The 26,667-nt window shown below is 45.7% G+C and overlaps 1 protein-coding gene across 1 annotated transcript; it reads right to left on the bottom strand.

The window, feature by feature from the left end:
• Positions 1-3,166: 3,166 nt before the first annotated feature.
• Positions 3,167-25,359, bottom strand: Vax2 (ventral anterior homeobox 2). Its single transcript, XM_048353570.1, has 3 exons — positions 25,113-25,359; positions 6,845-7,032; positions 3,167-3,607 (listed from the first exon to the last, which is right to left on the bottom strand). Exons 1-3 carry the CDS (start codon positions 25,357-25,359, stop codon positions 3,167-3,169), a joined length of 876 nt encoding a protein of 291 aa, XP_048209527.1.
• Between the last annotated feature and the right edge of the window lie 1,308 nt (positions 25,360-26,667).

Genomic DNA, 26,667 nt, shown 5'->3' with positions numbered 1-26,667 from the left:
TATCTAAATATTCCAAGCTACTACTGATCACACTGTGCCTGTCCCTGCAGCCTGGGCCTCACTGCAGCTTCCCAGAGCCCTCTTCCTGCTGGGCAGCCAAAGCAGTGTACTTTCATCAGGTGTGCTTTCATCAGGGCTAGTGGAGCATAACACAGGTGCGGCAAGCAAGGCCAAATGGGTGCTGAGATGGCTGGACCAGTCCCACAGCCATCCCTGTGCCTCAGCTACACTGCATTTCAAAGCACCTCCCCAAACTATTCCACCTGAGCAGAGGGAAGGGTGCAGCACAGCTATGGGGATCACTATTCTCCAAAATTCCATTCTGAGTGACTCAGATGGGGAAGCCAATCTGAAATGCAAGTGACAGCTGTGTATTCCCAGGGCACATTGGGGCAGTTGACGCTTGCTTTCCCACCATACAGTCCCAGTGTCACCTGGATTTGCCAGCCAAGGACCCATTCTAGGTCTTGGATTTAGGTCCAAGAAATCTGTTGATGACTGGGATTGTTGGCTCAGTCTGTAAACCCAGCAATCAGGAAGCAAAGATTGGGAGGGTTGAGGTTTGAGGTCAGCCTGGGCAAAGAAATGGGAGACCCTATCCAGTAAAATAACTGAAGCAAGAGGCTGGGGGTGTGGCTTAAGAGCTAAAGTGCCTGCCTAGCAAGGCAGAGGCTCTGAATCAATCTCCTGTACCACAAAAGGAAGAAAGAAGGAAAGCAAGCAAGCAAAGAGGCAGCGGCAGGGGTTAGATATGAAGGGATGCAACTAGGGTGGTATTTCTGTTGAAGCAAAAGTTCTGCATCTTGCCAGACACTGGTGGCACACCCCTGTAATACCAGCTATTCAGGAGACCCAGGCACTAGGCCAGACCAGGCAGGAAAGTCCATGAGACTCTTATTTCCAATTAAGCACCCCAAAAAGCCAGAAGTAGAGCTGTGGCTCAAGGGGTAGAGCTCTAGCTTTGAGGAAAAAAAATGCTCAGGGACAGTTCCCAAGCCCTGAGTTCAAGCCCCAAGCCTGGCACAGGAAAAAAAATCCTGATTGCATGGTGGTTCCATAAATCAACATATGACAAAATGATATGGAACGATATACCATGCAAAGGTATGTTTCCTGGTTTGGTATTTTATTTGTGGCGTTGTAGCCATTGGGAGAAATTGAGTGAAAGGTCTCTTCCTTTGCCTTAGCTTTGCAACTTTCTGCACATCTACACAATAAAAGTTAAAAGAAAATCTCTTGAGCAAAAATAAAGTTTTTGAGTGACTGGTATGGCAGTGTTGGCAATGGGCAAACTTTGGAGCCTGGGTTTGTTTCCTTTTACCTATCTTCTCTCCCACTCTGGAATCTGCTATCACCCTGCATTGTCCACCCTCTTGAAGTATTTTAAGTTGTTTGCTTTGTGCTGGTACTGGGGCTTGAACTCAGGTTCTGGGCAGTCAGTGTCCCTTAGGTTGTTTTTGCTCAGGGATGAAGTTCTACTACTTGAACTACACCAGAAGCGCCTCCCAGACTTTTCTGCGAGGGCTAGCTTCAAACCTGGATCCTCAGACCTCTGCCTCCTGAGGATTACAGGTATAAGCTAATAGTGCCTAACTTTTTCTTTTTTGCCAGTTCTGGGGCTTGAACTCAAGACATGGGCTCTTTCCCTGAACTTTTTTTTTTTTTTTTGGCCAGTCCTGGGCCTTGGACTCAGGGCCTGAGCACTGTCCCTGGCTTCCTTTTTGCTCAAGGCTAGCACTCTGCCACTTGAGCCACAGCACCACTTCTGGCCGTTTTCTGTATATGTGGTGCTGGGGAATCGAACCCAGGGCCTCATGTATACGAGGCAGGCACTCTTGCCACTAGGCCATATCCCCAGCCCCCCCTGAACTTCTTTTGCTCTAGACTAGCATTCTACCACTTAAGCTACAGCACCACTTCTGGATTTTTCTGTTTATGTGGTTCTGAGGAATCAAACCCAGGTCGTCATGCATACTAGGCAAGCACTCTATCATAATCCACATTCTTTTTGTTGTTGTTGTTGTTGTTAGTTGTGGGGTTTGAACTTAGGGCCTGGATGCTGTCCCTGAGGTTTTTTGCTCAAGGCTAGGGCTCTACCAGTTTGAGCCAAAGTACCACTTCTAGGATTCTGGGGGGTAAACTGGAGATAAGTCTCATAGACTTTCCTGCCCCAGCTGCTTTTAACTGTGATCCTCAGCCTCCTGAATAGCTAAGATTACAGGCTTGAGCCACTAGCACTGGTCTGCCTGCCTGCCTCCCTCCCTCCCTTTCTCTCTCCTTCCTTCCCCTCCTTCCCTCCCTCCCTCCCTTCCTCTCTCCCTCCCTCCTTTCTTTCCTTTCTCTCTTTCATCAGTTGGTTGTGAGCTTGAACTCAGGACCCAAACACTACCCCTGAGCACTTTTGCTTAAGGCTAGCACTTTGCCACTTTGCGCCACAGCTCCACTTCTGGTTTTCTGGTGGTTAACTGGAGACAAGAGTCTCTCAGATGTTCCTTCCCAGGCTGATTTTGAACTGCAATGCTCAGATCTCAGCCTCCTGAGTAGTTAGGATTACAGGTGTGAGCCACCAATGCCCAACATATTTTGAAGTTTTTGAAAGAGGAGCTTGTGTAGGGTAATGGTTAACCAAAGATAGAATGTTGCATTAAGTGTGGGGAGGAGGGCAGTGGAGGTACTGACATGCATGCTCCATTGGGAGTTAGGAGCCTGTGGGTTCACATCATGGATGTCTCACCCAACTTTATTCTCAGATTCCAGCCGTCCCCCCACCCCCATACAGTCCCTTGACTTAGCCTATTTTCCTTGGCAGGGAGGGCAGGAATTGAACAAAGTTAGATGGTGCTATGGGGACTGGTTCCCTTCTTTTCATAGTTTTCCTTTATTTCAGTGAGAGACACCCATGCACACTGCACGCACACACACACATGTACACACACGCACACACATGCACACACACACATACACACACACACACACACACACACACTGTGGGGACCAAGGCCATTTGGTTGAGTCTCTGAGCTGAGGTCAGGCAAAGCGGGCATGTGGCTTGCCATACCTCCGCTTCAGGGCCTGCTCAGTGCAGTTGGCTGGGACTGGGAGGCTGGGTAGTGCTGTACTGGGACCGAGTGTCACACACACATACACACAGACACACGTGGGAGTCTTAAGTGGTAGCTTTCTTGCTGCTGCATCCAGGGCTGCCTCCTTTGCGGTCTAGTTTGCTGTAGGGCTCGAAGGCAGAGGATCCCAGTTCGTAGCCAGCAGGCAGGTCTAGCAGCGGGGCCATGGCGAAGCAGACAGCTGGCAGAGGGGGTGGCAGTGGAGGGGATCCCGAGGCTGAGGGCAGCGGGTTGAGGCGAGGGGAGGAGTTCCTGGGGTCACCCAAGGAGGTGGCCCTGTGGACAGCAGGCAGGCTGGGCAGGCCAGGGGTCAGTGCCAGGAGGCTGGGGGCCCTGGGAACAGAGAGGAGCCGGCCCTGCTCCAGAAGCCGCAGAACGCTGGAGGTGGCGAAGGCCTCGGAGGCAGAGGACGATGCCCGCTTCTCTAGGTCTCTGCTCTGGTCTTTCTTCTGTTTGGTGCGGCGGTTCTGGAACCATACTTTCACCTTCAGATGTCAGGAGGGGACAGGGGGACAGGCAGAGCAATGTGGACAGGCAGGAGGAAACAAAGAAAGAAGTAGATGGGGAAGGCACAGGTGGGTGACACAAGGGGTGAGGAGGAGAAAGAACAGATTGTCATTAAGGTCTTCACGCAAGCAGCCTGCTCAGGGGAACTGATTAGGGACTCTCATCCCCAAATCCTGGACACCCCTTCATTGCTGAAGTAGATTCTGGCTTAGGATGGAGGAATGAATTGGCACACAAGGTGGGTGAAATTAATGAGTTCAATGTCCCTTCTTGGTCTGTATACTCTCTGCTCTTGGCCATGTTTATGGCCTTAGCCACCTTTTATGTGCTGGTAATTCTCAGTTTCACGTGGGACTCAGGCCTGTTAACTGAAGTCCATGTCAAGCATCCCACCTCCTGGTAGACATCACGCAATGGGGTCTCCAAAGTGCCCAAGTCCACATGCTTGCAGCAGCTTTGGTGGAGCCTCCAGAGGATCTCCTCACACCCCTTCCTCCACGATGGCCATTCCATCCCCCCAGCCCTCTCCCCACTGCTGTGCAGTGCCTCTCCACCTTGGCCACTCATGAGAGCTACCTGAAGAGCTTAAAACTGAACACCCTATGCTAATCACCCAGTCAGAAAGGGGGATAGCTGGGATCCAGGCTCTAGCAGTTTCCACAGCTCACTAGGTGACTCCAAGGTGAGAAAAATAGTGCTCTGAGGGTCTAGGCTCCAGGTACCAACTCTAACACCTGCAGGGGCAAGAGGCAAAATGGGAACCCCTGGCTCATGGCCCACCCTGGCTCTGGCATACATACAAAGGGTACAAGAGCTCATTCATACTCTGCTAATAGCGTCCATCCCCTCCCCCAAACTGGAGAGTCTTGGACTTGGATTTGGGAATTTTTGCTTTTTTCGTTTCTAAACAAATATAGTCCTTTTTTCTTTTTTTGTCAGTTATGGGGCTTGAACTCCTGTCCTGAGCTCTTTTGCTCAAGGCTAGCACTCTATCACTTTCAGCCACAGCACTACTTCCAGTTTTTGAGCGGTTAATTGGAGATAAAGAGTCTTCACAGGGACTTTCCTGTCTGGGCTGGCTTCAAACTGTGATTCTCAGATCTCAGCCTCCTGAGTAGCTACTAGGATTATAGGCATAAGCCACCAGCACCCGGTAAGTATGATCTTTTAGACAATGTATAAAATGAGACATATGGAGTATAAAATGATGTCAACAATAAGCATGAAAATATGGAAGGTATTAGTGTGTTAATAGTATAAGACAAGACATCATTTTTATACAAGAAAATATCCAGTCAAACGTGAGTCTTTGTGGACTACCAAGTAGCTCTGATTTCTGAGTTTGGTAGGTAGGTATTTGATGCTGGCCAGGCTTTCCAGTTGGAGTAACATACAACACACTCCCGTTCAGAGATTTACAGTTTAAATCTTACATAAGAGGCTGTGTGATTTCACCAGGCAGGGACTGGGGTTCTGAATCATGGCTGTGGTCTGCCCTGGGAAAGACAGTCTAGGGAGAGTCTCAGGCAGGAAGTATAAGTGTCACATGTGAGGAATTCTGGGATGAGTGCAGGTTCTTGGAGGGCATCATTCCTGAGGGTTGACAAGTCATCACCCCAAAGGGAAGGGCATGGCTAGAGGAGGACAAAGTAGGTCTCTCGGAGACACTTAGCCTCAGATAGGGCTGTTTGTTGATGGTGTGGGACCATGTGCCACATTTGATATGAGGAGCATCTCACATCAGACCCCAGGGTCATGGTGAGGACTAAACTACTTAGGCTATATTAGCCCCCCAGGAGGGAGCCTGGTAAGAGAGGCTTCCAGGGAAGGTTAGCTGAGGCTTATATATGCTATTACATAATCCCAGCATCAGGGAAAGACAAAGGAGGGTGTGTTACCTTCCTGTGACTGTGACAAAATGCCAAAAAGAAAAGAATCAACTTCAAGGAGAAAAGTTATTTTGGCTCACAGAGTAGAGCACCCAGGGACAAAATTTGGTCCCCAAGGATGACCCCCTACTCCCTTCAACTATATCATACCTGTTCAATTTCCATCACGTGTGTGTGTGTGTGTGTGTGTGTGTGTGTGTGTGTGTGTGTTCTCGGGCTTGAACTCAGGGCATGGGCCTTGTCCCCCGAGCTTGAGCCATATGTCTATGTCCAGCTTTTATGGTAATCGGAGATAAGAGTCTCATGACTTTCCTCTCTGGGTTGGTTTTGAACTGTGATCCTCAGATCTCAGCCTCCTGAGCAGCTAGGATGACAGGCAAGAGCCTAGGTAATATCTTGACTTGTCTGAAACAGGATCATTATAGTGGATGTAGCACATGGTTGTTGGAGAGATTCATCAACGAGCATGCAGAGCACTTTGTACCTGGTGCTGGTAAGTACTAAGCATTGTTATGATTATCATTTTGTAGCTCTAACACCAGCTTCAAGTGTCTCCCTTTACCTAGGGAAGGTATTCGGTTTATGAAAGGATCTTCCTCTGGGTTAAGCACAGTGGAATTCAGATCCCTCCTCTGCAGAAGAGAGGCTGTGAAGGAAAGGTGAAAGAGGGTGGGAAAGGGTCCAGAATGGAGAAGAAGTCCCTAGCCCCAAAGCATCATATTTCATCTCTCTCCAGAATGGTTTGTCTGTTTGTTTGGAGATAGGCTCTCACTATGCTCCTAAGCTAGTCTTGAAATCCTGTGCTCAAATGACTCTCCCATCTCGGGTTTCCAAGTACCTAAAATTATAGGTACATGGCATTGTGCTGGGTGTCTTCCCAGTACCTTTGTTTCCAGCAAGCCAAACCCTTACTATCCCCGAGGTTCTGCCCATATGTCAACGTTCTCCTAAGTCACTCTCTGCACCCTGAGTGTCTACTTGCCTTATTTATCTGGCCTTCTCTCGCATTGTACCCATGTGCCAGATGTATTTGAAAGGCCTCTTTGCCCCCCCCCCCATTATGTAGCCCAAGCTGGCCTCAAATCAGAGATCTTCCTACCTCAGTCTCTGGAGAACTGGAATTATAGGTGTGTACTACCATGACAGGTGAGACTCTTTTGCTGACAGTATACTTGCTCTAGTTTGCTAGTAGCTTTATATCCATCTCATGTCTATTTGAACTCTTCCAGTCAAGTTTCCCTGTGGTAACACATGGCCTATACCCTAAGTAGTTCCTAGACTGCCACTCCTCTCTAGGAGTGAAGAAATCTAGGCCTGGCCTCTTACCTGTGTCTCTGAGAGGTTCAGCTGGCGGGCCAGCTCTGTGCGCTCACGGCCCACCACATACTGGCAGCGCTGGAACTCCATCTCCAGGCGGTACAACTGCTCAGCAGTAAAGGAGGTGCGGGTCCGCTTGGGGCGGTCCAGGTCCAGGCCTTTGGGCAGTACAATTTCCCGGATTGTTCCCTTGGCATCTGCGGGATCCATAAAGGGAACCAGGTTAATTCACTAGCTGAGTTACATCACCAGCAGGTGTCTTTTGTTGATGTTGAGGCAGAGTTTCACTGTGTGGTAGGTAAGATTTACTGAAGTTGCCTAGAAGCCAGCCAGCCTCTAAGCTGTGTGTGTATATGTGCATGTGTGCATGAGTGAGCCCTTTGCCTCACAGACCCTTCTGGGGTCCACAAGAAGGTTAACTGCTGGTGCACAGGGGGACAGGATCTCCAGGAGCAGCCCAAAGACAACTCCCACGTTACAGGAGAGAAGAGTTCTGTCCAGGCTCTGAAGCAAAAAAGTGGTTGAGGCTGGGAATGTGGCCTAGTGGCAGAGTGCTTGCCTAGCATGCATGAAGACCTGGGTTTGATTCCTCAGTACCACATTAAACAGAAAAAGCCAGAAGTAGCACTATGGCTCAAGTAGTAGAGTGCTAGCCTTGAGCAAAAGAAGCTCAATGACAGTGCCCAGGCCCTGAGTTCAAGCCCCAGGACTGGCCTGCCCAGGCCCTGAGTTCAAGCCCCAGGGCTGACCAAGGTAGGTGGGTGGGAGGGAGGGAGGGAGGTTGGCTGAAAACTTTGGCCCACATTTACCACATATCATCATCATCACTTAGTAACAACACAACATGTCAACTATTTTCCTGAACAAATGGTTAGGAAAGTAATTAGCTATAACCGTAAGAGTGGAAATTATTTGAGTTTGAGCCATCAGGTGGTAGAAATATGCAGCATCATGTCCTGAAAGATTTACCCAACAACTCCCAATGAATGATGCTGACAATAGTGAAAGGAGATTAACAGTAATTTGCCATAATAGGAAGCAGAACAGCAGCAATGGAAAACTAAACTGTACAAATCAGTCCTGGGAAGCAGACATCAACACAACTAGCACAGCTGCAGTAATTCCAATATCCACCAGGGGGTGCATAATTGGCCTTTACAGTAGGATAGAGGCTAACATTTTAGACTTAAGGTGACATTTCTGTAATACTTGCTTTAGGCCAGGAACTGATTTTGTACTTTAACCCTCCCAGTGTATCAATGGAGTTGGAACTGTGACATGGAAATCTCATTTTACTGGTGAGAAAACAGAACACATTTTAAATAACTTACTCGTGATCACACTGACAGTGTTCAACAAATTAGAAACACCTGAATTTTACCATGCTTAGTACTATATGCCTCTAATCTCAACACTTGGGAGGTAGAGACAGGGGGATCTTGAGCTCAAGGTCAGATCAAGGACTGGCAATATAAAGCTCAGTGGTAGAGGGTTGGTTGAGGTATGCCAAAGGCCCAGGGTCAAGGGATACAGAAGTGGGAGAAAAACCACCTCATTTGAATTCATGAGTACCTTCTTTGGATAATCCTTATTATTTTACACGATAGGCTACAGTAAAGAAGATTTCAGCTGGGTACTGGTGGCTCACACCTGTAATCCTAGCTACTCAGGAGGCTGAGATCTAATGCTCACACTTTGAAGCCATCCCAGGCAGGAAAGCCCGTGAGACACTTATCTCTAATTAACAACCAGAAAACTGGAAGTGGAACTATTGCTCAAAATGGTAGAGCATTAGCCTTGAGCAAAAAAAAAAAAAAAAAAGTTCAGTAACAGCTCCCAGGCCTTTAGTTCAAGCCCCATGTCTGACAAAAAAAAAAGAAAGAAAAAATATTTTCATTATGGGTTGAAAAAGAAAGGAATCTTTGAATGGGTTCATCCTCCTCCTGGAGTGTATGTGAAAGGAGTTATATCAGGATGCGCTGCCCACCAAAGTGTCTCCTTGTGTCAGGGTTAACCTCAGTCTTGCCCTCTGGTCCCCTGCCTCACAAACTGACTCTTGAGGGTTCCTGCCTATGCCAGTAGCTCCTCCATAATCATCTGGCTCATGATTCCTGCTTCTGATCTCAGAGGTTCTCAAGCGCCAGTCAGTCGTAGGGAAAAGGCGAATCACTGCTCAGCAGGATCCCTTCCTCTGTTCCCCCGCCCTCCAACCCAGCCTAAGTCCTCCCCTGATACCAGCAGAGCTCATCAAATGCATAGAGCTTTGTTCTTGATGTATCTTAGGAACCAAGTGCTTCTCAGGAACTCTTGGTCCCCCCAACTCCATTCTTTTCACATTCCAAAAAGCATAGAATAATTTTTGTGATGAGTCTGTGATGGAGCTGGTCTTCTTTACTTGGGTTCTGCCATTGTAAATTCTGAGAACTTCCTTCCGTACCCAAGTGACTCTATCTGCAGAGCCATTGGCTTAAGGAAATGTGTCTGTCCATGTGGGGTATGGTCAGAAGGAGAGATTGTCACATCTGGTCCTGAAGACTTACCATCTCCCCAAGACAGCCTCCTGGAGCCCACCCTCAAAGCGCTTGAGTCTGAGCATCTTAGTATGAGGTCAGAACATATGCAAACTTACCTCTCCTCTTCCAACAAGCACACACAAGGTCAGCTCTCTCCCTCAGGGTCACTGAAAGGCAATCTCAGACTGGCTACTAGACACCAAAACATGCCACGTAGCCACAGCTTGGCAAATGTTTTACCACTGAGCTACATCCCAATTACATCTCACTTGCTTATGATCAAATTTCTGTACTCTTATTAAACATAGATTTTATTCTAAAAATCTAAAAATTAAACCACCACATAGACAAGCACACACACATAAAAAGATGTCCCCTCTGAAAATGAAGGAAGGGATGACATTGTCATCCAAAAAGCTGCTTGTAATTTGACTTATGAAATTGTAACTCCTTTGTACAACTTCCTAATATGAATACATTTTTAGTTGTCATCCATCACTAGCCACGATATAAAGGCAGATTAGAGCTACCACGAGAAATACCCATTAGGATAGCTAAAATTAAAAACATTAGAGGAAAATAAAAAGTCAGAGTGGTGGTTTACACCTATAAATGAGCTCAGTTCTTAGCTCTGGTGGGTTGCTGGTACCGAGCGAGGATGTGACCACAACTGGGGATCACGAGGAAGGCACTCTGGGGTAACACAGTAATTCTGTGTTTTGAGTGTAGTCGTGGTTAAATGCGTCTATATGTGTGAGGACACATCATAGAACTATATGCAAGAAAAAATGAGTGCAAAGAAGAATGGGTGAAATCTGAAGAAGTTAATTCTACAGTGCCACATCAGCTTCTGGTTTTGCTGGTGTCCTATAGATACATAAGATGCTGTCAGTGGGAGAAGTTGGGTTGGGCAACGGGTGTGTATGAGATACCTCTGGGCTATTTTTACAATATCTTTTCTTTTACTTTTATTTTTAATTAGCATACATTTGTAATATGAGGAAGTCTTGTGAGTTTTACACACACAGACACATATACACACACATATACACTCCCCTCCTTTACTATATTCTCACTTCTCTTCTTCCTCGTCCCCTCTTCTCAAATAGCAGTGGTGGGGTTCACTATGCTCTCTTCATAAACATGCGTATGTCTCTCTGTAACATCCTTTAATCCTCTTCATCCTTCATTAACCCTTCTTTTCCTCTCCCATTTTCACAACTTCTTGTAACTCTATAACTATTTCAAAATATAAAGTCAACAACAACAAAAACATGCCATAAAGGTAGAGTACCCTGTTGTCCCCCCAAAATACACAAATTCATGCAAAGAATTCATTATTTTTCCAAATGCCTCACCCTTCCACTTGCAGATTGTGAGATGACCTTAAATGGTATGTGACAAACATTGGTCATTTCAAAAGTTGTGTGCTTATTTTAATGTTTATTAGAAAAATAAGCCCATGAGTTTCCATGCTTAGGATGAGGCTAAAGTGAGTATTTAATTTTAAAATGCATTATGGATTTGGAGATGGTGCTCGAATGGCAGAATGGTGGTAGGCAATAAGAATGAAGGGTCTAGTACTGAACACAAGCACACACAGTGATCTATTCCAAGATAAAGGGACAAAAAAGAAAGGTACTCTTTACCTAACTTGTGTAACTATAACTCCTTTGTATGTCACCCTTATAACAATAACCAAACAAACGATAAAGAGACAGCCAAAAAGTGTGGACACATGCTAGTCAGTAAGTGGCCTCAAGTAGGTTGGTGATCATAAACTATCTATTGGGAATAAAATGAAGTAAAACTCTTCTCTTACACTGTAAGTAACATATTTCAAGTAAATGTTAAAGCAAATTATAGAGGATAAAATGATAAAAGCATTACAAGAAAATATAGGGGGGGATATTTTTGTAACCTGAGATTTGTTAGCTTTATAAGGAAGACAGAAAACTGGAGACTATAAAGGGAGCATGAATAATGCATGTAACCTTGTCAAAGCTGCGAGCTTGTGTGAGACAAGCACTGATGCTAAAGAAAAATACAAGAAATGCTGTGAAGGGCCAGGTGCTTGTGGCTCACGCCTGTAATCCTAGCTTTTCAGGAAGCTGAGACCTGAGGATTGTGGTTCAAAGCCAGTCCAGGCAAGAAAGACTGTGAGACTCATCTTCAACTAACCACCAGAAAACCGGACGTGGTGCTATGGCTCAAAGTAGTAGAGCACTAACCTTGAACAAAAGAATTCAGGCACAGCTCCCAGACCCCACAACCAACACAACACAAAACAAAACAAAACAAAATACTGTGAAAAAAATACTTGTAAAAAGATGTGAAGAAATGATAACCAGAACATACAAAATACAATTATTAATCAAAGAACTATTTACTATTTTTCCTTCCTGTTCTCTCCTCACCCCTCCCCTCCTCTGCTCTATTCTCCCTCCTCCTCCCTCTGCTTTCCCTCTCCTCTCCTTCCCTCCTTTCCTGTCTTCTTTCCTCCTTCTCTCCCTCTTTTCTTCTGTGGTTCTTGGGGATCCAACCCAGGGACTCATATATCACAGGCAAATACTGTCAGTTCAATAAACAATATTTTATAAAGGAAAGGCTGGGCAGTACTGGCTTATGCCTGTAATCCTAGCTGAGGTCAAGAGGATTGAAGCTTCAGGCCACCCTAGGCAAAAAAAAAAAAAAAAGAGTTCATGAGACGAAGTTTCAATCAATACTGGGAATTGGGATGCATTCCTGTCATACTAGCTGTGACAAGAAACATAAATAGGGAACTCTCAGTCTGGGTCACTCCAGGAAAATACTGAGACCCTATATTTTTTTGGCCAGTCCTGGGGCTTGGACTCAGGGCCTGAACACTGTCCCTGGCTTCTTTTTGCTCAAGGCTAGCACTCTGCCACTTGAGCCACAGCGCCACTTCTGGCCGTTTTCTGTATATGTGGTGCTGGGGAATCAAACCCAGGGCCTCATGTATACGAGGCAAGCACTCTTGCCACTAGGCCATATCCCCAGCCCCCTGAGACCCTATTTTTAAAATAACCAGAGCAACATAGACTACATGGGAAGTTCAAGTGGTAAAGCACCTGCCTAGCAAGGGCAAAGCCCTGAATTCAAACTCTAGGAACAACAAGAAGGAAGCAGCCTAGTAGAAAAAAATGCATAAGTAATTTATCTGGGTCAGTCACAGAAAAAAAACAAAACCCTAAATGATGGACATAGTTTTGTAGTAATCAGGATAATGCAAGGTTAAACAGCAACCAAAAGCCACTGTCACAGTGAGATGGCAAAGACACCAATAGGTGATTAACAAAAGAATAAGGTACTTTAGAGAAATCATATCTCATATCTATGTAGGACCATAAATACTGCAGCCTTTTTTTTTGGGGGGGGGAATCAATCATGGGACTTGAACTCAGAGCCTGAGTGCTATCCTTAAGCATTTCTTCTCAAAGCTAGCAAAATACTACTTTGTACTACAGCTCCACTTCTGGTTTTTGGATGGTTAATTGGAGATAAGAGTCTCACAGCCTTTCCTGCCTGGGCTGGATTTGAACTGAGATCCTCAGATCTCAGCCTCCTGAATAGCTAGGTGGTATGAGCCACCAGGACCCTGTGTTATAGCCACTTAAGATTGCACTTATCTAGGGCTGGTAGCATGGCTCAAATGGCGGAGCATGTGCTAGCAAGTACAAGGTTCTGAGTTCAAACTCCTGTACCACCCCTCAAAACAGACTGCATTTATTAAAATTAAATACGTGCATAACTGAGTAGGTAGGATTATAGGCATGAGCCACTTGCCCCTTTCTAAGATGTATATAACTTGCTTTAGTGACTTTGTTTTAGGAACTATTTGTTCTAGATAAATGTAGACTCACATGCTTCAAAGTATATATAGCAATGAGGTTTGTTATGGCATGAAAACATCCTCAATGATTCACCCAAAGGAAATGGCTGAACAAATTAGGGTTCATTTGAACTACAAAATATCTTAAAGCAATTAAAATTGGAATGAGACAATAATTTTATGAGCTGATATTAAGTATGAGAAAATAATTGAGGAATCAGGGACCTTGGTGACTCACACCTATAATCCTTGCTACTCAGGAGGCTGCAATCTGAGGAGCACAGTTTGAAGGCAGCCTAGAAGGCAGCCTAGGCAAAAAAGTCCAGGAGATATTTATCTTCAATTAGTCACACACACACACACACACACACACACACACACACACACACAAATAACTCATGAAATCATGTATGGTATTGTCCATATTGAATAAGAACCTACTAAGTGTTAAGTACCATTTTTAGAGCCTGGGGATATATAGAGGTAGCAAAATAATTTCTTCTTAAAAGACCCTGTGTGGAGGAGGGAGGCTGCTAAAGAATTTAAAATAAATTATTTTCAATAAAAATTAGTTTTATAATAAAACCTTTAATAATAAAACTCTTGTAATAAACAATGCTTTGTAATAAAATTGTTTTTATAGTAGAAATTACTTTTAATAAAAAATTTCAAACCAGGTAAGGTGAAAGTGAGAGCTGAGATTGTGCCTCACCAAATTCCTGAAAGCTAGTAAACCCTGTGTGTGCATTAGCACCTCCCTCTCCTGGCTGAGATAGTTCTGGAAGCAAGGGAGAAGACAACAGTCCTCACCTTGGGTTTCTGAGTACCAAGATGAGTCCCTACCCAAGCACGATGGCCTAATCATATGAGTGCACTTATAAAATTTTGTATTGTTCTGTGGAAAAATGTAATCTATTGTTATTGACATGGCCCCTCTTCTCTGAATTGTCCCTTGGGGGGTGGATCTGATGGAAACACCAGGAAGGAGGGACAGCCTTAGACACTGTTGAGGTGATCATGTTGAGTCTAGTGACATGAATCCTGAGTTTTGTTGTCTCATAAAAGGGTGCATCCTAGGGGTGAAAATGGGGGTGAGTTTTGTCTCCCAAGTCTTGCTTGGGAGAGGTAGACTTTTTGGCCTGATAATAATTACACTCCCAACCTCCAGGGGGAAGTCCTCCTGGAATGGCTTCTGATAGAAAGCCTTGTCTGACTTTATTTCCTACCTAGCAGTAGTCTGTTCACATGACAAGCTGTCAATGTGCTGACTCTGAAGTGAGACCAGGCCTTTCCTGCCCTAATTCACAAATATAACATAGCTACTATCAAAACTCCTTATGGAACTAGGATACAAGAAAGCCATCAGTACAACTGTGTTTAGTGTGGAATCCGCTCAGATGCCCCTCAATGGAGGAATGGATTAAGAAAATGTGGCATATATACGCAATGGAATTTTACTCATCCATTAGAAAGAATGATATTGTGGCATCTGTAAATGAATGGCAGGACCTGGAAAATTTAAATAAATGGAAGGACCTGGAAATTTATGTTAAGTAAGTCAATCCCACCGGAAGAGACGAAGGTTACATGTTTTCTCTCATATGGAAGCTAGAATTTGTTTATAAGTAAAACATAAGTAAATACTTTAGGTAGTATGTAAGTGTACACAAATGTATTAACTGAAAAATAGTAAATTCAGGAGAGAACTCAAACTGTAATTCTCTAGAAAGGTAAATCAAAGGTCAACAAAATAAACACCAGAAAATGGGTAGCTGAAAGGGGTGGGGTACATGAATGAAGAGAAGTGGAGGAGGGGATGCAGTTAAAAAATTCAATGCATAAATCCATCTTCTTAATTGAAAAAAATTCAATGCATAGCATAAAAAATTAAGAAAAAATGGGGAACTGGGGAAGAGATGGGTTGGGAGGGATGGATCAGAATGTTGAAATTGATCAAGCCATATTGCATCCATAAACTGCTTTGTTAAATGGCAACTCAGTTGTGCAACTCTTTAAAGATTAGAAAAATATTTAAAATTCCTTATGGGTAATTCACTCTCGGGTTTATTGATAAAATTAAAAGTGGAAGAATAGTTAAGAAAAATATTAAAGAATGAGGAGAGAATGTTCCCCATGAACACAGAAAAGTATGTTGCAAATCTACAGCAACTGCAGTGGTATGATGCTGGTATGAGAGTTATGAAATAAATCCATGCATCTAGGGGGATTTGGAGTGTTTTGTGAAGATAACATTCCAAATTAGTTGGAGAAAAGCCTGGATTATTAAAGACATAGCTTTTGGAAAATTAGCTCATTAGTTGTGTTTCTTACACTGCATGTAAAAATAAACACAGAGTAGACTGGCCTCTAAATGCAAAATAGTAAATCTCAAAAAAACTTGAGGAAAAACTATGGAAAACAATTAAAGGGAAATAAAGGATAGATTTGAGTATCTGGGAATAAAAGCGTCTCTATCATGACAGATGGTTAAAAGAAATGATAGATTGGTAGAAAGTATTCATAATAGATGTTTAGTACAAGCGGCTTCGGCAGACCTGGAAGCAAAGTTGGGTAGCCCAGTGGAAATTATCCATAGAAGAAAAAAAGGCAGGTGGCTAATAAAAATGAAAATATACTAAAAGCTCAGAATGAATCAGAGAATTGAGTTAGAGGAGCAAAGAGATATATTTTTTGAGATGTCATATTTTATCAGACTAGGACTACTGTGCTGGCCAAATTGAGGGTAGTTAGATTTTCTCAAGCTCTGTTAATATTCATATATTATTTATATTGATATAATTATACATTTCTAGAGGGCAATTTTACAATGACCAAGTAAATGCAAATGGCACAGAGGATGTGTCTCAGAAATTTTATAAAGCTTTCTATTGCAATACTATCACTAGATCAAACCCAGGACCTTGTCTATATCAGGCAAATGATCTGTCACCAAGCTAGACCTCTAGCCTTCCCCTGAAATGTATGGAAACAAGGTGTGTGTGTGTGTGTGTGTGTGTGTGTGTGTGTGTCCACATCCGTGAATTCAACTGACTTCAGACCTTAAGTACTCAGTTTAAAAAAGTGCATTTCTCTTTATTACTAAAAGGTATTTCTCATTATTCCCTAAACAGTGCAGTATAACAATTGATTCTGTAGCCTTTACTTTGTATTAGATAATATAAGTCACTTAGAGATGATTGAAAGTATTCAGGAGGATGTGTGAGGTTAGATGTAAACACTGTCTTTCTATATAAGGGATCAAAATATCTAAGAATGTGGGTATGAGTGGGAGGGGATTTGAACCAGATACTGAGGGGCTTGTGTATGTGGGGGTTATTTTTACTTTGGATAGACAAAACTTTTCTAATCAAAACCTAAAATTTAGCCCATAGAAGAAACCAGCCACTATCCATGATTATAATTTTCATTTCAGTTTTTTTTAGGGGGGGATCTCACAAAGTTTAAATTAAAAAAAAAAGCTGGGGATGTTTGCAACAAGTTACAGAAAAAGAGTTCATTTCCTAAGTATATAAATAGCATTTTCAATTGTAAGAAAAGCTTAAGCAACATAATAGAATAATGGCTAAGTATAAATAAATAATTCACAGAAGAGGAAATTAAAATGGATAAATATATTATTAAAACATGCTTGTCTTCAATAGTAATTGAAAATTGCCTTTTCTTATTTGAAAAGACTTTATCCTAGAAGTTAAAGTATATTCTGAGTGAGAAGTATGTGTGTGTGTGTGTGTACTTTCATTGCCAGATATAGAAATGAGTTTTAGTATAAAATGCAGAAATATCTATAATAACTTTAAGTGTGTATACTTAGATGGTTAAAACTTCAGGAATTTACCTTCTATTTATTACACCATCTATGTATGAAATGACCCTTATTATTTTAAGCATTTCATGACAAATGTCAAGCATAAATTAGCATAGTATAAAGAATTACGATATCCATCCTCCAACTTTAAATGTTATCAACTCAGAAACAATCTTGTTTCTTTGGTACTGCCACAGTTTTAAGCACATCATGGACATTGTATCATTTATTCATAAAAAATTCCTTTAAGAAAGTTAACTACAATACTATTATCATAACAAAACCAATGTTTTCTTTAATGCAATAAAATATCTCACCTGCTTTTACATTTTCCAAATTGCCTCATCAGATCTACTGTAAAACTATTTGGTCAAGTTAGGATGAAAAGATGTCCACTACAACATTCATAATAATAAAAAAAAAGAACCAACCTAACTCTGTCCGCTAATAGAATATAGTTAAATAAATAGTATAATACCTATGTAGTGGAATACTGTGTTCAAAAGAAGTAGTTCTTGAATTCCACATATTATTTGTTAAATGGGGAAAAATATGTGTGGAGAAATGAGCATTTTCCGGTATTGCTGGAAGCAAGTGTAAATTGGATGGAGGGCAATTTGGCATTATTTCCAAATTATAAAAAGATACCCTTTGACCCAGTAACCTGCTTTTTAAGGAATTCTTCAACAGTTATACCCATCCATTTGGAAATAACCAAGGAACAAATTTATTTATTGCAGCATTACATATAACAGTAGCAGAATTATATGTAAAAGCTAAATGTTCACCAACAGAGCACCCTGTTACATATATCATGGCTTTTCCAGCCCCCATAGAGGGAATAGTATGCATCTGTAAAATAAAAACAAGTTCTTTCCATGCCAAGATACACTGTAAGAACAAAACCAAAGTCACATAGCTGCACTAACTTGCAAAAGCAAAAAAAAAAAAATTATGCAGAAGGGCATTTTAGAAAACAATAAAAATGGCTGCCTTTCGACCCACAGGGAGGGAGCTGGGGGGTGGGGTCAGGGATAGAAGTTTTTTTCACTTCGTACTTAAAAACACGTTTTGATATATGCATGAAAAAATGATGAATTATCTATTTTATAATTAACTTGAAAATGTTGTTAAAATTGTGTGCATTCAACCTTTCAAAGAATCGAGCAGTTAAATGGCTAGAAATTTATTTCACTATAACGTTCAAAATGGGAACAAAACCTCTTCTTTGGCTTGGGAGTTCATTTCACAGTGTATATGTTAAAAAAAAGAAAGAAAGAGAGAGAGAGAAAGAAAGAAAGAGAAAGAAGGAAGGAAGGAAGGAAGGAAGAAAGAAAGAAAGAAAAGAAGAAAGAAAGAAAAGAAATAACCAGAAGACCCTTAGAGGAATTAGGTTTTTCCAAACCACGATTGTTGATTAGAATCAAAGAGACAGAATGATCTGATTAACCTGAAAACAAGTCCAAGGCAGATTCAAAACAAAACATTTTTAAAGGTAAATTACAAGCAGCCTACATAACACGGCTCTGTTCTAAGTGTTTGTGTTTATAGATGGGAGTGGGAAAATGGCCTAAATGGCCAGTCAGGGCAGCAGGAATGGTGGCCTTCGACTGCTTCCGGTTTTGTCTTTGGAAGGGAACACGTGTTACTTATTGAATTTTAATCATCTGTTTACCGGTTTACATTGTCAGCGCGGTACTGACCCAGGCTGAGCTTCTCTCCAGCCCCGCTGGGCTCAAGCTTGGCTGGTGGACCCTGGGAGCCTGGGTGAGGCTTAGGAAGAGACAAGGCTCCCCAAAACACCGAGAGAGCCCATGCCTTCCATTGCCCTGATTTTCCGAACTACAGCCTCGGGCTGCAGGACAGCGACTCGGGGGAGACAGATGCCAGGCTTTAAACCAGCCATTCTTTCCAATCGGGCTAGTTTTGCAAAGCAAGCAAGCCGGCCGGCTAACGGCCCCCGCCCCCCCACCCCCCCAGCGGTCCAGGCGAATCAGCCTTCCCAGCTGCCTTCCTCCGTGATCTGACTACTGTGAAAAAAATTAATTTAAAAAGTTTGGACTTTGGGGTAGAGCTCCTGCCTGGAAAGTAGAAATCCCTGCCTTCAAACTCCAGTACCTCTAAAAATATTTTTAAAGAGAAATTTGGATGCGGAGTTGTGGTTCAAGTGGCAAAGCACCAGCCTTGAGGAAAAAAAAAAATCTAAGGATAATGCCAAGTATCTGAGTCCAATCACCAGTAATAGCACCAAAAATAAATAAATAAAAATTAAAAGGTAAATTAAGTTTATCCACCGTATGACAAGAATAGAACAATGCAATCTATTGGAACCAATTTCAAGAAGCTAAAAAAGGGGAGGAGAAGAAGTGACAGGTGAAATTGATTTGGGTACATTGTATGTATTTGCGGAAATATCACAATGAAATCCCTTTGTGCAATAGATGCCACTAAAGTGAAAAAATAAAATAAAATAATCGTAATAATCATTTTTAAAGGTTAAAGTTTTTCAGAATTTTTCATTGGCTCCCAAAGTTTAAGATAGCACAAGCAGAATTCAAAACCTAAGGTCCTGTCAACTTTGTATTTTAAAGATTATATTGTGTGCTCCCATGGCTGCCATTTCATGTATTTTTAAATTGTAACGCCAAAAAAATGAAATTTCACAGCATATGTTCTGGGGGAGTATGTGTGGACAGTTTTGTCTTCTGTCATTTATTTGCCAAATTAAAGAAATCTGTGAGTGCCTACTGCTTGCTTCTGTGTGGATGGAGCACATAGCGCCCACCTCCCACTTGGTTCCTGATGTGGCAAGGAGCACCGGGCCCTCCCCGGCCGGCCATCCTCCACGGGCCCCAGGAACATCTCCAAGCTAGGAGGCTGCGTGTGGGCACCCCCGCTGGAATCAACTGGGCACACACAGGAGCACCCTTATGATTTCGGAGGAAATCCTGAAATGAGAGAAGCTAGGCCTTGAGAGAAGTGGTTACGGCCCTTGGTCTCCGCAGGCACCGACGGGGCCTTTCAACGCCCTCCCCTCCCCAACAAACAGTCTTAACCGGGTGTTCCCACTATGGACTTTAAGGGCAGAGTCCCTCCAGCTACCTCCTCCACCGTGGCCCGGGCCACATCGACATGCAGGAGGCTCCTAACCGCAGCAATCCCCGATAGCACAGGGCAATAGCCTGCCTAGCTCCCACGGCCCCATGGATACCCAATAGGTTTCCACGTCTCCGTGTCCTCCGTCAGATTTCTTATACTGGGACACAGAACCTAGCGATGCACAAAGAGAATCGGCCACTGGCTCTCTGAGGAAACTCAGTTTAATCGTTCTTTTATATTAAACAAAAAGGAAATAGGAGGCAAATTTTAGATGGTCCTCTTTCCGTTTAAATGGAATCAAAGAAAATCATTCAACAAGTTTGGAATAAGGAGCTAGCGAGGAAATGGCGCCGCCTCGGGCTATATTGTGAGTAGATACCTTTTCTTCCCCAAAGATCCCGCCAAGATCCAGGAAGACTAGAATTAGCTGTGGGAGATGGCTCCCGGGGTGCCGGCCAGAGCGATCTCCTTTCGGCTCCCTAGTTCCTTCACCAGCTCCTTATCCCCGATTATGAAGGGTCTATCTTCTACGCCCATACCTTTCAGAGTCACCTGGCACTACCTGGGAATCCTGGGTCACTGGAGGTCAGAGTAGCCTCTCAAAGAGTTAGGAATAGCAGGAAAGGAAAGAGCCATTTGGCGTTCTCTCCACGTTTCCTTGTAAATGAAGCCTGGGTAGAGCAGACACTTATCTGGCTGGGGTTTGATGCCAGTTTTTATTTGTGGGGAGGGGGAGGGTAAGAGGAGTGGTGAATAACCACGGGGGGGGGGGGTAGAATAAAGACCCAAATGACCCAAATGACTCTAGCTAGAATATGTGTGGATCTCTTGCCAAACCAGGAGCCACAAAAGGAAAAGTATACCCTAAAACAAATCAACCTCAAGAAAAGAAATAAAACACATTAGTCTCCAAAAACAGTAAAATTAGCCAATAAAAAAAATAGAGCAGGTATGGTGGGGCATGTTTGTAAACTCAGCACTGAAGAAGCTTAGGTAGGCATATAGAGAGGTACCTGGGCCACAGAGCTAGACTTTGAGTCAGAAAAGCAGACAAACAAAAAACCACGACTAACAACAAAACCTATGTCAAATTCTTAAAGTGTGGTCCTCGCATGAGCCATGTAGGGTTTAGGGATTGGACCTGGGTATCGGATTTATTTGTAGATTTATAGGAACTATGGCCAGGCGGCTCATCTTTGTTGCCTGCTTGTCACCAAGCTAGGCTTGCGGCCTGGACAATTTTACTCAGGCCCAGTTGCTGGCCGGAAATCAGACACTAGGCGGTGCTGAGCCCAGACCAGGCTGCTGGGGGTGAAGGGGTGGGGGCTTCTATCTATCCCCCACCCCTAGTCAGTTCCCAGGCAGAGCCTCTGAAGTCCTGGCCCCTTGAGTGGCAGTGCCATTGGCAGTGTCTGTTAGGAGGTAGGCCCCCAGGATTGCCCTCCATTGTGCTGTGTTTGTACACACAGGAGCAGGAGTACTCACTGATTGCAGATTCTCTCGAGGGGCCAGATACCACTAAGGCCAATTCCCATTTTTCCCCAGTACTCCTTGGGAGTAATTTCCTAGCCCAAGCTAATGGCTGCCCCCCACCCCAATCCCTAGACTCTGGGACTGTCTATCCAGTTTTCTGGTGACAGCATTTTTTTTTGCTAGTTAATTAATGAGTTACTTCTCCCAAAGATCCTGCCATTATTCTGCCCTCTATTTCCAGATTGAGGGACGCCAGAGGTGTGTATTTGAATGGATCGTTAAGACCCAAAGCTAGAGGCCAGCTCTAAAGGGGTAGCTTTGGGGGAGCAAGTGCTGTAGCCATGCATTGTCCCTGCACACATTTTAGGCTCTGTCAAATACCGCTGTTGAATTCATATCTGGCTTAATTTGGGAAGCACATAGGCACATCTGAGTGAGAGGATGGGTTGTTAGCATGGACTGGAAGGTTATAGGAGTTTTGAGCTACACTTTCCCTGGGACTTCTGCCTGCCAGGATCCCAGCTCCACCAAATTGGCCCTGCTGCAATGTTAAGAAGGTAGCCCTGACTTGGACTGCTTATTTTTTCCCCAGCTGACTCCTGACCATGGCTGTCCTACTCTTTCTATCATAAAAGAAAAGGATTCTTCTACTACTCCATGACCAAGAGCGCTGAGCACACAGGGTGTGAGGCCACCTAAGATGCATTGGGGCCTGGGAGGAAGGCTCACTGTAGAGTGAGGTGGGGTGTGCTGGTAAGCGTATGCATGCCCTTTTAGTGGCCTTGCTTGGGCAGTGTGAAGCAGCCTCCATTTTGAAGCAGAATGGGCAGAACAGTCAGCCTCCCTCAGCTGAGCAGAGTCCGCCAAGCAGGGGCCACCAAGGGAACTAGGGAGTGCTGCACCATTGTCTGCAAGGTGACACTGATTCTCCTTCACTACCAGTGGGTTCTTGACCTGTATGCTGCTCACTTTCCAATGTCACCCAGTTATGCTTGGTACAAGGTGGGGAGTGCGTTGGGTGGAACCTTTGACCAGCACAGCCCACAGCTCCATCTGCTAGAAATGTTTTGTGGGCCACTCTCTCCTTCTACAAATGAATATTCATGAGATTCTGCTGGTGTTTCTTCAGTTTTTCTGAACACTTCTGATCCTTACCAAGCTTAGTACAGATGAGGAAATGGAAACAAAAAAACTGGTTTGTGTATCTGTGCTGCCCAAGCTGTGCCCAAGCAAATTTATTGACCCCCTCAATAAATTTGCTATCCTGTGATGTATTCTCTATTCTCCGGAAGGCAAGTGCAGAACGAAAGGAAAGCTGACAAGACTCAGAGAAAGGGATCCCTTTCTTTTGGGGGGGGCGGGGGGAGTTACCCCCAACAGAATCCAAGACTGACAAAACAAATGCCTCTGTTCCACGGTTTAATGGTTTTCTTCCAAAACACTTTGGGGGAATATGTCCTCAGAGGGTCAAGGGCAAAAATGTACCTTGGGCCCATGAGCCAGCCACGGCTTGGCAGACTTCCCTTTGCCAGTTTTCAGGCCTCTTCCATCTATCAGTCTCCACTCTGAGCCATGGTGGGGCTGGGAGTGATTGACACAGGTAGGTGACCCTGGCCAGGAGGGATTAGTGGTAAATGACATCCTGGGCATTTCAGGCCTATAATAACCTCCTTGTCATTAAATGAGGAAGGGCAGAGGGATTTATGAGGGCTCCATTTCCTTTCATTTCTGTTAGGTGCATAAATATATCCGTTGTGCTTCACAGCTAATGTTTCCCTTAGATTTCTACAAATGTATGACTTTGTTAAGAAGCATGTACATTTATAAAAGTTCACTCCAAAAGATGTAGACAGGCTTCCCTACATGTCTGGGAGAACATCTCTGGCTGGCTTGTTTGGCCCCACCCTACAGGGTGGAAGTTCATTCCCATTATCTGTGTGTCTGCACCTAGAGAAGGTTGCATTGGCATCTGTATTAGATTAACAAAAAAGTTAAGAGAATGGAGGAGGAGGGAGAGGGGCTCAGAACTCACAACTGTCTTGGCAGAAGGGTGGAGTGCGATGTGATCCACCACAGCCAAAGGCTGGAGGTCTTACCTACAGATTTTCTCTATGAAACCAAACTGTATACTCCTTGCAGTCAGAGGCACTCATAGTCAACAAAGTGGAATTGAATTGAATTCCAGGTGCCCAAGAGGGCCGTCCATACAATTGCTGGAATTCCTAGTGGCCTTAACTCAAGATTGTCCCTGGAGTGATGGTAACCCAACAATCTCAGGTCTTCGTTCCTGGTGCCAAGAGTTCTTCTACCAAGCCAGGGTTCCTGAGTTTCCCTCCGTTCCTTGCTTTCATGTTGTGCTGTTTCCCCCGCTCTGCCTGGCCCTGTCTCCGATCCTTAGTTACTTTCAGAGGCTTCGGGGAGCTCGTACCAACTCCGCCATGCTATTCCAGAGCTCAGATCAGAGAAACTCGGGATGCCAGAGGCCCAGTGGATCCAGGATGGGCGCTTTGTGAAAAGAGGCGAAGACAAGCCAGCCGAAGGAGCCACCGCGGACGAGTTGAGCTGTTACTAGCCAGCGTAGGCTCCGAGATGGGGAAGGGGACAACAGACTTCAGGCTCTAGTCGCAGCCTGAGAAAGGGGTGAGCGCAGGATCCCTGAGACTCCGTTTCTCCTCCCACATAGCTTGGGAGGCCCAGATCTAATAAAAGTGGTAGAGCGGAAAACCTGCGTTGGGGACCCGGGAGCCCGCCCCACCTCCCTCGGTGGGATGTTTTCTTGCAGAGAGTGCTGGGAAGGGGACTGAGGCGCGGAGAAATGGCTGGACAAGAAGAGGGGAGAGAGAAGAGGAAAGGGGAAAGTGAAGAATTACCGAAGAACAGGCCGGGAGAAGGAAGCTGGGCCAGCTGGGCCCAGGCCCCTCGAGGAAGTGGAAACTGGAACAGTGAAGCACAGGCAGGGGGTGGGGGTGGGATCAGGAGCATGCTACCCGCCAGGACCCTCCACCGAGAACATCCTGGGATGGTGCTGATTGCTGGGGATGGGGAGCAGGCTGGGGGCGGGGGGGTCGAGGAAGCACCGGGCCTTCTTCAGCCGGTTCCCACTCTGTTCCCTCCACATCCTGGTCTGCGGAGCGCACCAGACACTTTTCTCCGTCCTTGCCCTAAGAGACGCGGGACAGTGACCTAGCTCTCAGCATTCTGCTTCCAGAACCCATTTCGGTCGCTATCATTGTACCCAGCCAGATGGGCCTAGGGAGAGGGGATGCGCGCCCAGAGGATGAGATCTGGAAGGCGGAGAAACGGAGGCTTCTTTCATTCGCTGCTTTGTCCCCCGCGCTCCCCTCAGTGTGTCGCACACAATAGGCATTCAAAAACAATATTTGTCGAACGAACGGGTGAATGATGAGTGAGGGAATATACGAATCGAAAGGCGAAGACTGCGGGAAGGTCGGAAGCCCCAGCTGGGATAAAGTGAGGGCCCAAGGGAATGGGAAACGCCGGCGGTCCCCTTACCTCGTACCAGGATGCGGCGGCAGTGGTCTGCCTCGCCGGGCCCGGGCTGCCCATCACTGTCCGCCCCGCTTTCCCGGGAACCCGCGGGGCTGGAGGCTGAGGTCCTGGCAACCTCCCTTGGGCTTTGGCCACTCGCATCAGCTCGAAATTCTTCCGTTTCTCCGTGGTCCCGGTCGCACCCACGGCTGCATCCAGACTCCGCCCGGCGCGCCGAGCCGCGGTCGCGTTCGGCGCCCCCATCGCCCATGCCGGCCGCCACTGCCGCGTCCGTGTCTGCCCAGCCTGCCTGGGCCGGCCAAGCTGGCGGCTCCCCGCCCCTCGCGCCCCCTCCCGACGCCTCTTCCCGCGGCCCCGCCCCAGCCCAGTTGCTCCTCCCCTCCCTGCTGATTGGGCCGGAGTCCGGGTGCTGGGCGGGCGGTGCACCGGAGCTCGGCGCGCGGCTGGAGAGAAGGGGGGTGAGGCGGAGGGAGAGGGGGCGGTGTCCCCACTCCACCCTCAGTCAAGCTCCACCCAGTGCCCCGCAGAGGGAGGCTGGGGCAGCCCTGGGCTACTGAAGAACGCCATACGCCCCCCCACCCCAAATTTTGTCAACTTCCTCTCCCTCTCAGCATTTCCTTGGCCACCTCTGCTCCCGATCCCTCGGTCCCCAGAGAAGTTCAGCTACGTGCTCCCCTCTACTTCAGCTGGATCGATACCCAAAGTGCGAGAGGAAGGCGACCCCGCCGGGACCGAGCCGAGAACTGGAGGTTGGCCGCCCACGAGCATTCCGCGGAATGGGGATGGGGTGGAGACCGAGGTATGGGTCTGGGGTTCAGTGAGACACTCAAACCTACAACACACTCATGAACACAGAACTTAAGCCTCTTTCTGGCCCCCGGGAAGAGCCTCGTTTACTCCCTGTAGTAAATGAGCCTGGTGGAGTGAGGCTAAGAGACCCACCCAGGAAGGGTGCATGTGTGTGGGTGAAAATAGGGTGTGGAAACTGAGAAGCAGACCGACAGCGGGGTCCACAAGTCCACAGCGAGGCCAAGATCTCAGCAAGGAGCAACCGTCCGACTCCGGAACAGGCCTTTAGTTAGGTGGCTGCACCCTGAGACAGAAACGCAGCCCGAGCCTTTCCTTGGGTTTTCTCTCCCAGAGCTCCCCGGTAGCTCTGTCCCGCCTCCTCTCACGGACTGCTCCCCGGGCTGCGGGCTGCGGGCTGCGGGGCTGGAAGCTGGGAAGGTCGACCTATGGAAGGAGTTGAGTGGATCCCTGGTCCAGCACTACGCCCTCTGAGCAGTGCGCTCCGGCATCACGCACGTTCGGACAATCTAGCCAGGAGTTGCCAGGACGAATTGCCTTTTCTTTGTGCTTTAAAGCCCGGAAGAAGGAATGAGAGGGAAGGTACGTGTGCAAATGTGTAGGTTTACTAGAGCGCACTGAAGTGCTCTAATCCCAGGGGTTCCTATCTTTCTCTGACCTGGGGGAGAGGATGAAGCAGGTGCCAGCGTGGATACTTTAGGCACTCTGGTGACGTGGGTCTGTGAGCTGGAGGCTATGGATATGCCCTTAC

Source organism: Perognathus longimembris, chromosome 8 (assembly GCF_023159225.1).
Source record: "Perognathus longimembris pacificus isolate PPM17 chromosome 8, ASM2315922v1, whole genome shotgun sequence".
In the NCBI taxonomy this organism is placed as follows: domain Eukaryota; kingdom Metazoa; phylum Chordata; class Mammalia; order Rodentia; family Heteromyidae; genus Perognathus; species Perognathus longimembris.
The sequence above is the reverse complement of the archived record's forward strand: the minus strand, read 5'-3'. Positions and strand labels throughout refer to the sequence as shown.

What these genes read in the sequence shown, in the direction of transcription:
- Vax2 (XM_048353570.1), bottom strand. Translation starts at nt 25,359, where the DNA reads ATGGGCGATGGGGGCGCCGAACGCGACCGCGGCTCGGCGCGCCGGGCG. An exon ending in CCGCCGCATCCTGGTACGAG is followed by an intron (nt 7,033 to 25,112) that starts GTAAGGGGACCG and finishes TGGATCCCGCAG; the next exon opens with ATGCCAAGGGAACAATCCGG. An exon ending in TGAACCTCTCAGAGACACAG is followed by an intron (nt 3,608 to 6,844) that starts GTAAGAGGCCAG and finishes TGACATCTGAAG; the next exon opens with GTGAAAGTATGGTTCCAGAA.